The 16,062-nt window shown below is 39.3% G+C and overlaps 1 protein-coding gene across 5 annotated transcripts in view; it reads left to right on the top strand.

Moving 5' to 3' along the window:
- The window catches only part of DOT1L (DOT1 like histone lysine methyltransferase), an 81,223-nt gene that overhangs the window by 28,030 nt on the left and 37,131 nt on the right, over window positions 1-16,062 (top strand). For 4 of the 5 annotated variants that reach the window (XM_088149464.1, XM_088149463.1, XM_088149462.1 and 1 more), the window contains 8 exons: window positions 2,359-2,453; window positions 3,825-3,887; window positions 6,592-6,647; window positions 8,140-8,219; window positions 12,926-12,994; window positions 13,678-13,784; window positions 14,345-14,386; window positions 15,161-15,244. In XM_088149464.1, the coding sequence (XP_088005590.1) occupies window positions 2,359-2,453; window positions 3,825-3,887; window positions 6,592-6,647; window positions 8,140-8,219; window positions 12,926-12,994; window positions 13,678-13,784; window positions 14,345-14,386; window positions 15,161-15,244 (596 nt within the window). Of the gene's footprint in view, window positions 1-2,358; window positions 2,454-3,824; window positions 3,888-6,591; window positions 6,648-8,139; window positions 8,220-12,925; window positions 12,995-13,202; window positions 13,292-13,677; window positions 13,785-14,344; window positions 14,387-15,160; window positions 15,245-16,062 lie in introns of those variants that run through there. The other variant, XM_088149466.1, reaches the window with a different exon arrangement.

Here is a 16,062-nt window from a genome sequence, read left to right as displayed (position 1 = left end):
ACATAACCCAAAGGTGTGCAAAGGCCCTTTTGGTCGTGGCTGCCACCTGCTCTTTGAGCAGGACCTGCAAGTCCAAGAGGATCCCCGGATTGTGCACCAGGTCTGTCTGGGGCAATGCTACCCCATCCAATACCAAAGATGGAAAAACCTTGTCCCCAGGAGGACCAAATACCCAAAGCCACTCTGCCTTGCTTGGATTGAGTCGGAGCCCATTGCACCCCATCCAGGCCCCTACAGTCTCCAGACACTGGAATAGGACATCCACAGCATCACTCAATGGGCCTGGGCTGGAGATATATAACTGGGTATCATCTGCATATTGATGGTACCTCACCCCAACCCATCAGATCACCTCATCCAGTGGCTTCATGTAGATGTTAAATAGGAGAGGAGACAGGACCGAGCCCTGAGGCACTGCACACAATAGGAGCCATGGGCTGGATCTCTGCCCCCCATCAGCTCGGACTGAAATCGACCCTGGAGGAAAGAGGAAAACCAGAACAGCACAGTGCCGCCTACCCCCAACTCCCAAAGCCGATTCCCGAAGGATACCATGATTGATGGTACGAAATGCTGCTGAGACATCAAGAAGAGCAAGGATGGATGCACTACCCCCATCCTGCTCCCGCCATCCAGGAGCATGATCAATGCTGTTTCAGTTCCAAACCCCACCCTGAACCCTGACTGAAAGGGGTCCAGATAATGTGCTTCATCCGCAGTCCTCTGCAGCTGCCACTCTATCACTCTCTCCACCACCTTCCCTAAAAAGGGAAGTTGGAAACTGGACAAAAGTTGTCTGGATTAGTTGGGTTGAGCAAAGGCCCCTTAAGGCCCCATTGTGTTCAGTCGTCTTCGCTCCTTGTCTACTGCCAGCAGTGCTCTAGTTGTCTGTTAGCCCTTTTTAGCTCCCTCAATTCTTCCTTATAGCGTGGAGAACTGCAAGAGCCATGGGCGTGGAGAGGCTGCTCAGGCATGATCCAATCCAAAGCTGCAGCTGCTCTATCATTCCAAACAGCCACCAACACTTCAGTCGAATAGAGCAGTAGATTTCCAGAACAACCCCACGCTCCCTCTGGAACCCAACTGGTCCATTAGTCACCTGGGGTGGGCCATTCGAATAGACCCAGCCTCCCTGCCGAGAGGGGTGATACCAGAGTATTGGAGGCTCACCAGGGAGTGATCTGACTATGGCAGAGGAGAAACTAATATCTCCCCCAATTTCAGAGCACCATGTCATTCCTCTGACAGAAAAACCAGGTCAGGTGTATTACCACTGTTATGTGTCGAGCCATCTCCAACCCTGCGCCCAGGGAAGGCAGATTAAAGTCCCACAAGACCATAAGCCTGGGGAATTTTGCAACCAACATGAAAAAAAAAACTATTATACAATCTCAAGTTGTTGGGTACATCTAGAATAGTTTTTTGGCTGAATGATTCCTTCTCTTGCAGCTAAGTAATTTAAGAGACAGTGGGAAGTTAAAGTTTCTGGATTCTCTCTTTAGCCATTGGGCTCCCTGATAATTTGCTGTGCTAATTCTTATTTTCCCAGCTATACACTCCACCATGATACGTGAAATCTTAATATATTTTTAGCTATTGTGTTTCCCCATTACTTCTTGATAGGCAATAGAAATAGCAATGATTTCATGCCTTGCTGGCATAGTTTCCTACAGTCTTACAAATGAAAAAAGAAAGAGCCATGAGTGCTTTCTCCTCTCTCTCTCTGTTGATGATTGTTTTTTGTTTTTTTAAAAAGGAATGCAAATTTGTATTTGGAACATTATCATGAGCTGAATAGCATGGGATTGGCTAGATAAAACAGTGACTTGGGGAAGAGGGCAATGCTGTTCTTACCTGTGGAACTCTAGTTCTAAAATGCCCATGGTATTAAGTGCTTGCAAATCTAGCCATGTCTTTCTGAAAACAGACCTGGCTTTAGTTATCTGGACAATTGAAAACAAGTCTGGAAACTGCAGTGGATTCAGAATCTGGCAGCCAGACTTCTGTCTGACACATGGAGCCTGAAATGTTTCACACTGGCCTTATGTCAGCTACATTGGTTACCTTTTTGCTTCAAGCTCAGAGCAGAGTGTTGGTTTTGGCATTGAAAACTAGTTCCTATATATTAATCTACATTTCCAGAGTGTAGCTTTAAGAAAAACCTTGGACTTTGTGAGCCAAATATTGGTTGTGCAGGGCAATCTATTTTCTGACATACATTCCGATCTACAAAATAACACGTTTAGAGGTTCAGTAATATACTTGCAATTCTTAGGTAAACTTCTTACTCCAAGTTTAGCTTCTTATGTGACATTCGGGCAGTCCTATTAACTGTAGTTCTCTGTTGTCTTGTCTTAGGTGTGGGTCAAGTTGTGCTCCAGGTGGCTGCAGCAACAAATTGCAAGCATCACTATGGTGTGGAGAAAGCTGATATTCCGGCCAAATATGCTGAGGTAACATAGTTTCTTGGATTAGAATTGTGACACAGGTTAGCAGCTGAGCATGGCTTAAAGAAATCTGGCCAAAGTGGCATATACCATTCATTTTTAAAAACACCGTCTTCAACATTCAATGCTTAGATGCTTAGTTTTAGCATCTAAAACTGTGGTAACTGTGTTATTAAATAATTTTCTCAAGAATAGAAAAAGGGAAGAAACTATATATGGATCCTGAAGTTGTTCAGAATTTTTCTGGCTTCTGAAACTGCAGCCCACTCTCAAGCATGTCAGGGCTAGGAGCTTTATCAGCTTCAAAATGGCAGCTCGGGTACTGATTCCAGGCCCAATGCTTTATTATTTGTTACCAAACTGCATCTTATAGTACCCTGCTAGTAACAATTCAACACTTCAGACTGCACTTGCAGAAGGTGAAACTTTGCTCCTCAATAAGGAGCTGCCCAATCTACCTTATTGTTGGCTGAATTTTTCTCTCATAGTGCTTGTGGTCTGAACTGATCTGTGCCAGTAGTTTTTGATACTCTTTAACTTTGCAGGGGTCTGTCTTGAAAGGATTCTTTTCTAAGCCAAATACTAAATAGGTGGTTTGGGTACAACACATAGTAAAAGGAGGTGGTGTGTGGGCACCAGAAGGCATTGACAGGCTGGGCTTCAGTAGAATCGTGACTAGAAGAGGGGATATTGCTTCCCAGAACAATTTCCTAGGAGGTGGGTGGGTAGAATATACAATTGAGCTATAACCTCTATTATAGGGAAGGCTGTAATAGCTACCAAATTTGGCTCCATAACACGAAGGGCAACAAATATATGAAGCTGCCTTTGAACAGCATAGGAATCAATCCATGGTTTTATTTGCCCTTTTTTCCCTAATATTCTTTTTTCTTCCTTTTAACCCCAGGTACCAGGGATTTTAAATTCTTGAAAGCTTGTGCTCTATAGATTTTTATTAGTTCCCATGTGACACTAGGACACATGTTCCTCTAGCTCACTGCCATCTATGCTCCTTGGCAATAGCTGTCACAGGGATGTTTTTTCTGAAATTCCTTCAAAAGGAGGAATCTGGGTTTAAATCTGTAACTTTCACTGTGCCAAGTAGGCTGCTGCTATTTGAGAAGCACCGCAAGAGTTGAATTTCCCAGGTGGTAAACCCAACTTTTCAATATGTTGGTGCTAATTTCACCATGCTTCTGTAGAAATAAGACTAAATTCAGCTGCCTTCCAAACCCTAAAATGTTCTGAATCCATTAGTGCAAATCTTGTGCAAACTCTCATTAGACACTCCCATAGTTACCACTTTCTTCTATTTGCAGAAATCTAACCTCTGGATTTTCTTTTGGTTTGTTCTTTTCCTTTCTTCCACCTTTCTAGACGATGGACAAAGAATTCAGAAAGTGGATGAAATGGTATGGGAAAAAACATGCAGATTACACAGTGAGTGAAACTGAACCACAAAGTTTCCTTTTAAAAACAAGCAACCCTTCTTTCCCTAAAACCCTAATGTGGATAATTATTTTTTCTTTTAGTGTAGGAGTTTCTGAGAATTACATTTGAAGCCATTTACAGGTTAAAATTAAATTTGGTGTGAAAAGTCAATGGAGTTCTGGTCCTTGTGGTGAGGAAGAAAACTTTAAAAGTAATAAACCAGAATATGAATAAATCATTTGCAAGTTCATGCAACTTGTGTGCTTTTTAATTAAAGTTAAATTACATTTCTTTTTTTGTCCTGGATTCATCTAAGTTTTGGCATGTGGCCCACAGCATGTCCGTCAAAACCCAGATGCAGCCCTCAGCCTGAAAAATAGTTGTTCACCGTTGTCGGAAATGTGTGCGAATATGGCCATTGAGGCAAAAGCTGAAAGGATAAAATACAGTTCTGACATTTGTAAATTTTGCCTTTGAATATGTAATAAAAGAGAGCTACTTCCTTTACTTTTTAGACAGATGATTTCGAGTTTAGTGTTGATGCACTGTCTGGGAATTTCTTCTTATGTTTTGACTATTGAATTAAGACTCAAAGCTCCTCGTTGTAATTCATGTAAGCTGATGGCATTCCACACGTGGAAAGCTACTCAGATACCTAGGGATATGATGACATGAAATCACTTAGATTTGAGTGGCTATTTCTAGAATTTTTGTCTTAACGGTGTCCCCCCTCCCTTGAATGCTTTCCATGTGTCACTTTTCCCTCTCAATTTTCCTAATAAGTTATAAGTTGCAAGTTATTAATAAGGGTCTAGAAGTGGAAATGGACTTATCATGCTGGCAGAACCTGCAAGAAAATGTATAATCAGCTGATAGGTTATAATTTTTCCTTAAAATGCCTGGATTAGAGAAATGATCTGGTTGTATTTAATGTTTCTTTGTTCCATCATTAAGACAGGATTTTTAAAGAGTTGAACAAGCCATTGCTCATTCATCATGCTAATCCAAAAATTGACACATTGCTGCTCAAGGCAGCTGTCTCCAAGGCTGGGGAAATCACATAGACAGGCATAGAAAGATAGGTCATGTGAACTATTTAGACCCTTTTACCTCAGGTTAAGAAGAGAAGAGGTCTAGAAAATGAAATGCCCAAAATGGGGATCCAGATTAAATTGGTGGACTAGAAAAGCAGAAACCAACACCCTTCCCTGATAGAAGATAAATGAGACATGTCATGAAGGATAGTTATTCGTTTTTGCATTCATTCATTCAGTTTATTTATCTGCCCATTTAGCATACAATGCAGAGCAGCCTACACAATTAAAAAAAGCAAATAATTATCTATTTGTCTGTCTGTCTATCCATCTATCTCATGTATTGAGCCAGAAGTAATTCAAACAATGAAATGTAAGAAAACCCCTTCCCCAGAGATTTTATTTCCCCATCACATTTTATTTTATTTTATTTTATTTTATTTTATTTTATTTTATTGGCTGCCCATCTCACCAAGTGACTCTGGGCATTGATCAAAATTTTAAAAAATATAAAAACAATTAAAATCCCCATCTCCATCCCTTTTCTGTTTCTCACTTTGTTTTTCCCAGTTAATAGTGACATCAAAGCCTTCTTCCCGCCCCTCTACCCTGTGCAGGGACTGCTTAACAGATCTACTCTTTTGCCACAAAAAAGCCAGCAGGATATTAACTTGTTTCTGGATGAATATATTTACCGCCCATTTTTCAGCGGGAACTTCAGCCTGCTCAGATATTTGAAAAACCCTCCAGTGCCTCCTGTGGTTTTGAAATAGAGCCATGTTTAGCAGTATTCTTTTTTATTACTATTTTAAAAATAGCTGTGTGTGCTTTTCCAGGCAGAACAAACTATTCTTTGTGAGCCAAGCGTATTAAACAGTGGCTGCTGGAATGAAACTTGTATGTACGTGTGTGTGTGTGGTACCATACACTCAGGCAACCAGCCAGGTCCTGGTTCTTCCTGCTGTGAGGGTGTGATGTGTTTGCTGTGCATAGATTCTTTTCTCACTTTTATTTTTGAGCTCCAAACTCCAGAAAAGCAGTCCTTTTGGAAAGATACTGGTTTCTTAATGTGATTAGCCCTCTAGTCGTATGTCGTTTTAGTGCTCCTACTTGGGATCCCAGCTGCCACTTTGGCTGGGTTTTTGTCTTTAGTTGCCATGAATGTGATTCCCATAATCTTTGCTAGATAGGCCTGCTGTTGGCATATGTGTAATAACCTGAATCAGAAACATTAGCTAAATTTGGAATATTCTTGCTGAATTGGAAAATTCTTGCTGAAACAGGGAATGTTTAACTAAACAGTATTGCAGGAGGAGAGTCGTGTTAGTCTACGGGTTGCAAAAAATCAGGAGGAATCTGATAGTACCTTTTCCAACTAACACATTTTTATTAAATGTACGTCCTTTGGATTTATATGAGCTTATTCTTCTCTTAAAACAAGACAAGTAACTGGTTATATTACAGTCAGAAATGAACTTTGCAAATGAATTATTTTCTGTTTCGTACCATGTTTTTGACACATTACATTCAACAAGAAAGAAAAGCATAGAGTCCCCCTCTTCCCTTTTTCTCCTTGGATGTTGTAATAGATACGTTTGGATTACGTTCATAATTCCAAGAATAAGTGGCTTAGTTTAAATTAGAATTTCAAGCTCCTTTTTTCTTTAATCTATTCTTAGCTGGAAAGAGGTGACTTCCTCTCAGAAGAATGGCGAGAAAGAATCGCAAACACAAGGTATAGTGATTGTGGATTCAATTTTAACCTGGGTTTCCAGGGCTGCCATCATAAATATAAAATTGTTTCATAAAAAGTCAGTCTCATCTCCCATTTCGAGGACTGCCATTCACTATCCCATCTGCTCCTATGACTTGCTAACAAACGATGTTAGTGTTGGTTCCTACCTCTTGGCATTTCAGGGACCATATCTGCTGGGATTGGAGATATTCTGTATAGGAAAATAGTGTAGAATTTCAACATAGCTTTAATAGTTTTGGAGTCAATTCCCCAGGAAGGTGGTGGGTGACCCTTCACTGGATATGTCCAGGCATTGGCTAATCATCCATCTATTGGGAATGCTTTCATTTGGACTTCTGCACTAAGGAGGGGTTGGAATAGATGGCCTAAATGACCGGCTCTTTGATTTTGCTTTCTTTGTATATGTATATACGCAGCTAAGTGGAGACAAAGGGTACCCATTGCTATCCAATGGCAGATTCACTATTGCCACAGCATAGCTTCAGAGAGAGGCCCTCTTCTGAAAAATTATCTCAGCCCATTCTTTAAGCATGCCTCTGCTTGCACAGGCAAGCACTCTTAGACCTTAGATGTGATGGAGGAGTTCTCCTGCTCTCTGAAGACTATGTCATTCAGACATGCCAAAGTTCAGTGATCTCCCAAACATTAGCTTCCATTCCTGTAAGTACAATAGATTATTATTTGAAGAAAGCTGAAGGTATTTTTCTGAATAAGAAAAAGACTTCACTCCTAAATAAGGGAATGAGGCTTTATTCTACTTCTTCTTTGAAAGATTACTCTGAGTGTAGGTCAGGGAAGTGAAAATAATCTGAATTCTAGTACAGGGTTGGACAAAATGTAAATCCAGATCTGTTGGTAGATCTCAGGAGGAATTATAGTAAGATGAGAAAAAGACTCATGTCTCCCAAATATTTAATAATAGCAGTAAATTGACTTCTGTCCCCAGATATACTGCTGGACTTAAAAATGTGTGAGGAAACTTGGTTTCCATATTTATGTAGAAGCTTCTGTGAGTTTCATTTTCAGTTCTGATACTCAAAGCAGAATCTGTGCTCAGAATTCTTTAATTTTATTGAATTTCGTTTGTACTAAATACCAGTTGACAGCGCTCTAGTGAAATTAGAAAAATTAAATAGATGCCTGAAGTTTGTCTCCTTTCATTCTAGTTCTTCTCCTTCCTGAAATTTAGAAGAAAATAATATTGTGCTCTGACACAAAATTCATTGCTATTACCCTTTTTATGTTGCACAATTATCATGCAAGATATTATTTTGTCAAAATCCATATGTGATTATTTCTATTCAGTTCTTTTAACAAGTAAAAGAATACTCTAAGTTTTCTCTGCTTCATTTGGTATGGTCAGTTGAATTTTGTGTGAGATAAATATTCTCCTCACTAGAAATCATTTTTAAACCTTAATGGGAAGCCAAGATGTTTTTCCTTGTTCTGCTAACACCCTGTTATTTTGCAGTGTTATTTTTGTGAATAACTTTGCCTTTGGTCCTGAAGTGGATCACCAGTTGAAGGAGCGATTCGCAAACATGAAGGAAGGTAATAAATCAAATACCCTTTGGTCAATACCTTCTTGAGTTAAAAAAAAATTTTTTTTTTTTACAAAACCAAGCTGGAATGCAGTCAGAGGTATGTTTTTTTGACATACAATGGTAACCATGAGCTTTATATGAAGTGATGGTGCCTTTAGTTTTGCATGTGCTTCCTAGAATTGATGTCTCCTACTTACCTGTTCTTGCCTTTGTCTCTTTTCTGTCTAAGATTGCAAGCTTCTTAAGGCAGAGCTATCTTGTTTGAATGTTAATTCATAAAGCTCAATATTCGGGGGGGGAAATCAGTATTAGTAATATCAGGGATTTCATATTCTTCATATTGCCTTCTCCTTCTGTATATATTCAGTGATGCAATTAGATAATTTTAGACTCTGAACTTCTGAACATTCTCCCCTTTAGCAAATAATCTGTACATGCTATTTTTGCTGCCCCCATCCCTCTCCCTCACTCATTTTGTTGAGTAAAAGCCCTGGGCTTTTGACCTGAATTCTTGCTTAGATGGCATCTCCATCTGTATACTTGAGTTAACCAGAGAAATATAATATGTTTTTTTTAAAATTTACCTTGAAGCAGTAATATCATCATTTGACCTTGAAACCCATGTAGGCTACTTGGCTTTCTCCAAGAGAAACCTTAAAGCTCTGTGAAGAACTCTCTGCTATAATCTCCTCTTTAGCATCATTTGTGGGGTGAGTAACCCTACCCACAAACTCTAGAGTTCCTCAAACTCCTTTGAAAGGGAACCAGAGCAGTTTTGTTTGATGCAGAGGACAAGGCCCTGTGGTATGATGGTGAGGCCCCAAAACTGCCAGTGCCCAGTTCAGAACTCATACATTGGCATGCTGTCAGCATAGGTTACTATCTATGTTATTTTCTCTACAGTGTGGATTGGTGGATGGTGATCAAGGGAAATCATATTTTGGTTTAGGGGTTTGCAACTATGACCATGATCCAGTCGTGTGAAAAAGAAAGTACACCCTCTTTGAGTTCTATGGTTTTACATATCAGGACATAATAAAGATCATCTGGTCCTTAGCAGTTTTCAGAAGTAGGTAAATAAAACCTCAGATGAACAACACATGACATATTACACCATGTCATCATTTATTTTACAAAAAGAAAGCCAAAATGGAGAAGCCATGTGTGAAAAACTAAGTGCACCTTGAAGTAATCGTTTTCTGTATGACTTTATCAGTCTCTCACATCATTGTGGAGGAATTTTGGCCCACTCTTCTTTACAACATTGCTTCAGTTCATTGAGGTTTGCGGGCATTTGTTTATGCACAGCTCTCTTGAGGTCCCGCCACAGCATTTTAATCAGGTTGAGGTCTGGAGTTTGACTGGGCCATTGCAGCACCTTGATTCTTTTCTTTTTCAGCCATTCTGTTGTAGATTTGCTGGTGTGCTTGGGATCATTGTCCTGTTGCATGACCCAATGTCGGCCAAGCTTTAGCTGTCAGACAGATGGCCTCACATTTGACTCTAGAATACTTTGGTATACAGAGGAGTTCATGGTTGACTCAATGACTGCAAGGTGCCCAGGTCCTGTGGCTGCAAAACAAGCCCAAATCATCATCCCTTCACCACCGTGCTTGACGGTTGGTATGAGATATTTGTGCTGATATGCTGTGTTTGGTTTTCACCAGATGTGGAGCTGTGCATTATGGCCAAACATCTCACTTTGGTCTCATCTGTCCAAAGGACAGTGTTCCAGAAGTCTTGTGATTTGTTCAGATGCAACTTTGCAAACTTAAGACGTGTTGCCATGTTCTTTTTAGAGAGAAGAGGCTTTCTCCTGGCAACCCTTCCAAACAAACCATACTTGTTCAGTCTTTTTCTAATTGTACTATCATGAACTTTAACATTTAACATGCTAACTGAGGCCTGTAGAGTCTGAGATGTAACTCTTGGATGTTTTGCAATTTCTCTGAGCATTGCACAGTCTGACCTTGGGGTGAATTTGCTGAGACATCCACTCCTGGGAAGATTGGCAACTGTCTTGAATGTTTCCACTTGTAAATAATCTTCCTCACTGTAGAATGATGGACATTAAGTTGTTTGGAAATGGCCTTATAACCCTTCCCAGATTGATGGGCAGCAACAATTGCTTCTCTAAGATCATTGCTGATGTCTTTATTCTTTGGCATTGTGTGAACACACACCTCAATACTCAAGACCAGTAAACTCCTAAAACTTCAGCTTTTATAGAGGTAGTCACACTTGCTGATGATCAATTGATCAAGGGCATTTGATTAGCAGCACTTGGCTGCTACTTAGCCTCTTCATACTTATGGAAGCAGTAAGGGTGTACTTAGTTTTTCACACATAGCTTCTCCATTTTGGCTTTCCTTTTGTAGAATAAATGATGACATGATATAATATGTCATGTGTTGTTGTTCATCTGAGGTTGTATTTACCTACTTTTGAGAACTGCTAAGGACCAGATGATTTTTATTATGTCCTGATACATAAAACCATAGAACTCAAAGAGGGTGTACTTTCTTTTTCACATGATTGTATTTGTCATCTTTATAGAGCTTCCTTAACATTTAAAGCATTAAGGGTAATATCTCTTGGCTGTGTTTGCATTTTGCACCTGAGCATGGTAGCCTCAATGGTTGTCTATAGCTTTAAGATGAAAAACAAGGTCTTAGGCAGACAAGAGTGGAAGGCATCTGAGTTTGACATTGTTGGAAGATGTTGAATTAAACAGGCTTAGTCTGGTCTATCAGGGCAGGTTTTAAACAGCTTCTGTTAGAACAATTGCTCCTGTCTTCATCCTTAACCAGAAAACTGACTTAGGTTTGTCTTTATGTATGTATGTATATGTATATGTATATGTATATGTATATGTATATGTATATGTATATATATAAATATATAAATTACCAAGGGGAAATTTGATATCTGTTCTTGAAATGTGATCCATTGCCACAGTTCAAGAGCTATACAGTTTCTTCTCTGGTGCTTATTCTAAATAAAGCTTTTCATTTCACCTGCCAGGTAGCTGCCCTGTATTCAAATCCTCTTGGGTGTGACCTTTAGAGTCATGGTCTTATAGCCAACTGTTCCTTTTCACTGGGCCATTCAGTCCTGGCTTCTTAAGCCATTCTGTAACAGGTCTTGAAAGCTTCCATTCTCAGCAGAAACCAAAAAGTTTCTGAAAGGCAGATTCATAGTAAAGCTGCTGAGCTGGTTTCCTTACAGATGCGGGGCTGTTAAGACTTGTGCTTAATAGGGATTAAGGAATGGCTGAGTAATTATCCCTATTTAACCATTTTCAAAGCCTTATCAGTCTGTTACAACAAAACAATGAAAAATCATGAAGCACCTTTTAGACTAAAATCTTTTACAGCATAAGCTTTCATGGAATGTAGTCTGTGATTGCAGTTCACCTCTTTCACCAGATGCATTAAATGTTGTGCTGAGTCATAACATGCAGTTAGAGGGATTATCAGCTGTGAGGCCAAAGAGAAAATATGTGCATGGCTAATGAAAGCATACAGTTGTGGTATGGCAGTACAGATATTTGTCCATTAGCCATGCTTATTGTGGCCATTTTGGTACATAGGAACTTCCAAGCCATTAGCTGAGCTATAATTCATCCAGAGGTTTAGTTTTGTCTCTTGTGGCCTGACATGCAATAATTGGATCACTGTTATAATCCAGCAGCTATTTTATGAATGATCCCTATATTTTTCTTAACTTAATCTTGAGATGGTCAGACCACAGAGCATATGCATCCCCCATTACCCCTTTTCTGTTCCCCCCCATTCCTTTTTTGCTTTGTGTTTTGAGAGATTTGGGGAGGAGCTTAAACCCCTCACGGAGGGGTTTACATAGCAAAAAAGATGTCAAACCTCAAGGTGTAGATTTTGACCCGTAATCCTTCAGTTTCAGATAGTTGGACCTGCCTATTCCAGTGATGGCATTACGCTCTGCTCCCCTAGGGAGCCAAAGCAATTAAGATGTGATCCTCCAACTGCAAGAAAAAATTTCACTGAGTCAAATTCATTGTATATAACTGTTGCTTTCGTGAAGAACAAAAGATTCTAGGAGTGATTCTTTATAATTTCCTTTTTTAAGCAAGCAGTAAATTATCATTGGAGCTTCTTATAAACACTTAAACATCAAATTGATGTTAGATAAACATAGGAACACATCCCGCAGAAATTGCTGTCTGTCTTCCCCACTTCATTGTTGTTTTCCAGGAAGATAGGCAGTTCTATTTCATTTTCTTTTGTCCTATATTCTCTGTGGTTTTATTGCAATTTAGTTGTGCTTCTCAGCATCTGTTTTCTCTGTTTAACAGAGCAGTTTTGAGGGATTGTATGTGAACTGAATACTTACATATACAAAGATTTGTTTTTCAAAACAAACCTATGGTTTTCTGTTTTGCCCTTTTTCTCTTCCTTCAGCTATTTAGACAGAATCTCAGAGTTTTGGCTGCTAATTTTATCTATTTCAGACTTATCCTCTGCTATCCCATTTAGCATTCATGTAGATTGTTTAAAATAAAACATCACTAACTTCTACAATGACCAGATATGTTAAGCTCATCAGCTGTTAAGTCACATCCGGATGAAAAGATGTGTGTATCTTTATGACATAGAAGTATATAAATTTACACATTTTGTCTAACTTGTCTTTGCTAAGGGAAATTAATGTGCGGCATAACTTCTTCTTTTCCAGGTGGTCAGATAGTATCCTCAAAACCTTTTGCACCATTAAACTTTAGAATAAACAGTCGAAACTTGAGTGGTAAGATTTGCCTCTTTCTTTTTGTGTATGTTGTTGTGTTTTAAGTTGCACATTGAGAAGCAAAACAATATGCACAATTATGATGAATTTTTAAAAAGCTGTTTAGTGTCGTATGTTAACTTTAGTGCAGGGGAAGGCAATTTGATGCCATCTAGGTATTTTGGACCATAAGCATGTTTGCAAAATTTGCTCCTCCCTCCTTCCCCAGTGAACCTATCCTAAACTTCATGTGTTTATGAGTGAGGTCTGAAGGAGGCTTTTATATACCTGGACCTGAACACAAGAAAAAGCTTCTGGGTAATTAGGAATAAAGCAAAGTTCCTCACTGTGTGGAAGTTCAGGTGAACACAAATGCAAACCCCCTTCCTGTTGAACGCAGAGGTGTGAGGGGACTGGGATATGGGGGTAGGGCTTGCATGAGCACCCCTGGGTCCTCTGTCCTCACTTTCTGTCTTCACACGGACCATGTGGTTGCCCACATAGGGTTTTGCTGCATCTAGATTTGTATACAGCTGGTTGTAAGCTTGTCATCTCCCTCCAGTGCTTCTACTCCAACATAGCAGAGCTAACAATTCCCAGCTTGTGATGGTGGTTTTGCTGCAATGACCTAACATAGGTGCTTTTACGGAATCAATTACAGTAGAAAGCTTCCTAATTTTGCTCGCCTTTTCTTTCTTTCAAAGATATTGGCACTATAATGAGAGTTGTAGAATTGTCACCACTGAAAGGATCTGTCTCATGGACCGGGAAACCAGTTTCTTACTACCTGCATACTATTGATCGAACCATAGTGAGTATTAGTACAGGGCAGTGGGTATAAGTCCATCATGTAGTGGAATGGATACTTTTCAGTATGGCCATTTGTCATCCCTGCTATGCAAGCTGCATTGAATACCAGTCAACTTCCTAGTGCTATTCAGGATACTGGTTATTATCTATAAAGTCATCCATGGCTAGTGCCTGCTTATTTGAGGGACCATCTATCTCCAATTCTGTCTGTCTGCCTGGCATGTTCCAGCAGAACAGGTGCCATGGCAAGTTTTGTTTTGTAAGGTAATATTACCATGGTACCTAACTGAATTAAAGATTTTATAATTTACAGTCCAAGAAGGCTAAATACCTTTTAAAAATGTAAAAACCCTTTGATCTAAATACATCTGATTGGATTAGTATGAAATTTTAATGTTGTTTCCATACAAATAGTCTTTAGAAAGCTGGAAAAATATGTATGGAGGAGAGGGGATCTTAATTTCTAGGGCAGTGTCCACTGTTTTCTACCTCTTTGGGGAAATGCATTAAAAACCTCTAAAATGTTTCTTCTGATACCCATTTGTCATTTTTTCATTTTAGCTTGAAAACTACTTCTCTAGTCTCAAAAATCCAAAACTCAGGGTAAGCAATCATTATTGACAACAAACTTTGTTCCTATGAAGAAAAAAATAATAAAAGCATTAAATATTATTCCTTCTGACTTTGGAAGCTTTCGTTTTCCTGTAAGATAACAAAGTAGACACGGCTCTTCTGTTTCCATGGAATTACATAAAATTGTGTTCCTGTTACAGTTCGGTGATGGCACAGAAAAAACAGCAGAGTATGGAGCTAGGCATGCTTTGAATACTAGTACATAGCAGATATGTTTTTACTATTATGACTATTCATTTTAAAAGCAGGAGGAAAGATAAAGGTGCCTTTAAACCTTTAGAAGTAATGATACATAGGAAAGTATTATTTATTTAACTTACATGTAAGGCATCTACAATGGGTGAGTACAGGTGTATGTAGTTCCTTAGACAATACTAAGATGTTTTGGATTCAGAAGTTCAGGACTGTCACTTTCAATGGAGTCTGGGTACAGATTAGCAACTAATGTATTGGATGCAGGATCACCAGCATGTAATTTAATTTAACTTTCTGTTCTAAAGATACTTGAATAGCAGTAAGAGGTAATAAGAGCCCTTGCTCTGGATCAGGATTTCTCAACCTCAGCAACTTTAAGATGTGTGGACTTCAACTCCCAGAATTCCCTAGCCAGCATGCTAGCTGGGGAATTCTGAGAGTTGAAGTCCACACATCTTAAAGTTGATCAGGTTGAGAAACCCTGCTCTAGATTATCTGAGGGACAGTATTTCACCCACTCAATTATTTCCTTTATTTTATTTTCTGCAGGAAGAACAAGAGGCAGCTAGACGTCGACAGCAAAGAGAAAACAAGAGTAACACAACAACTCCAACAAAAGTCCAAGAAAACAAGGTCTGATTCCACTAAGGCTTTCTTACATGTTACTATTTAGTGATAATCTGTATAAATCACAAGAAATCATACATAACTATTTTAGCTTCTCTACAGAAAAAACCCAGAATCTGCGTTAGAGTAACACCTTCATTAGGGGTTAATGGTACAGATCAGTTCTTCCCAAGATTTCAGTGTATAAATTGCAGTTAATAACTAGTTGTGTCATCTGCTTTCTATTAGCGGCAGGCTCCTATCCAGGGTGTCTTTTTAGAATCATGAGAATTGATTCTGGAAAGAGGATAATGCTGCCTTAGTTTGTGTCAGACTTCTTGTATTGCCAACAGTGAATGGTGATGCTCTTCAGGATTTCAGGGATTGCTCGTGGGATCTTCTTCCTAGCACAGCAGACATTCCTATTAAGTTGCCATTCTTCCAGAATTCTAACAGTACAATGGTGACTTGGTTGATAAAATGCTCTGGGAAGAGACAGGAGAAGACACTATTTTTGGTGGCAAAGCAGAAGTGGGGTGAACTGTAAGTCAGTCCTTATGGCAAGCACACCCTGAATGCCAGTCAGTTTGAAGCCTGAGGAATTGTTATATTACCTGATATGGGGAGTGAAGGAGTTTAACATCATAACGCATGTCTTTAGAGCAGTATTCCCCAATCTTACGCTCTTCAGAAGTGTAAGGCTTAGAATTTATTGGGGTATTGATTGGGATTTGTAGTCAAATGGGTCAATACACCCAGTTCCCTGTTTCATAGATAATTACTCTCAGCCATAGATTGAACTGTCTGTCTGACCTCTGATTCCTTTATAGACTACTTTAAAAACA

The sequence above is a fragment of the Python bivittatus genome, unplaced genomic scaffold (assembly GCF_059951505.1).
Source record: "Python bivittatus isolate LINGU-HERP-01145 unplaced genomic scaffold, Pbiv_v1 ctg000580_np1212, whole genome shotgun sequence".
NCBI classification, from domain to species: domain Eukaryota; kingdom Metazoa; phylum Chordata; class Lepidosauria; order Squamata; family Pythonidae; genus Python; species Python bivittatus.
This window is presented reverse-complemented; position numbering and strand designations above follow the sequence as displayed.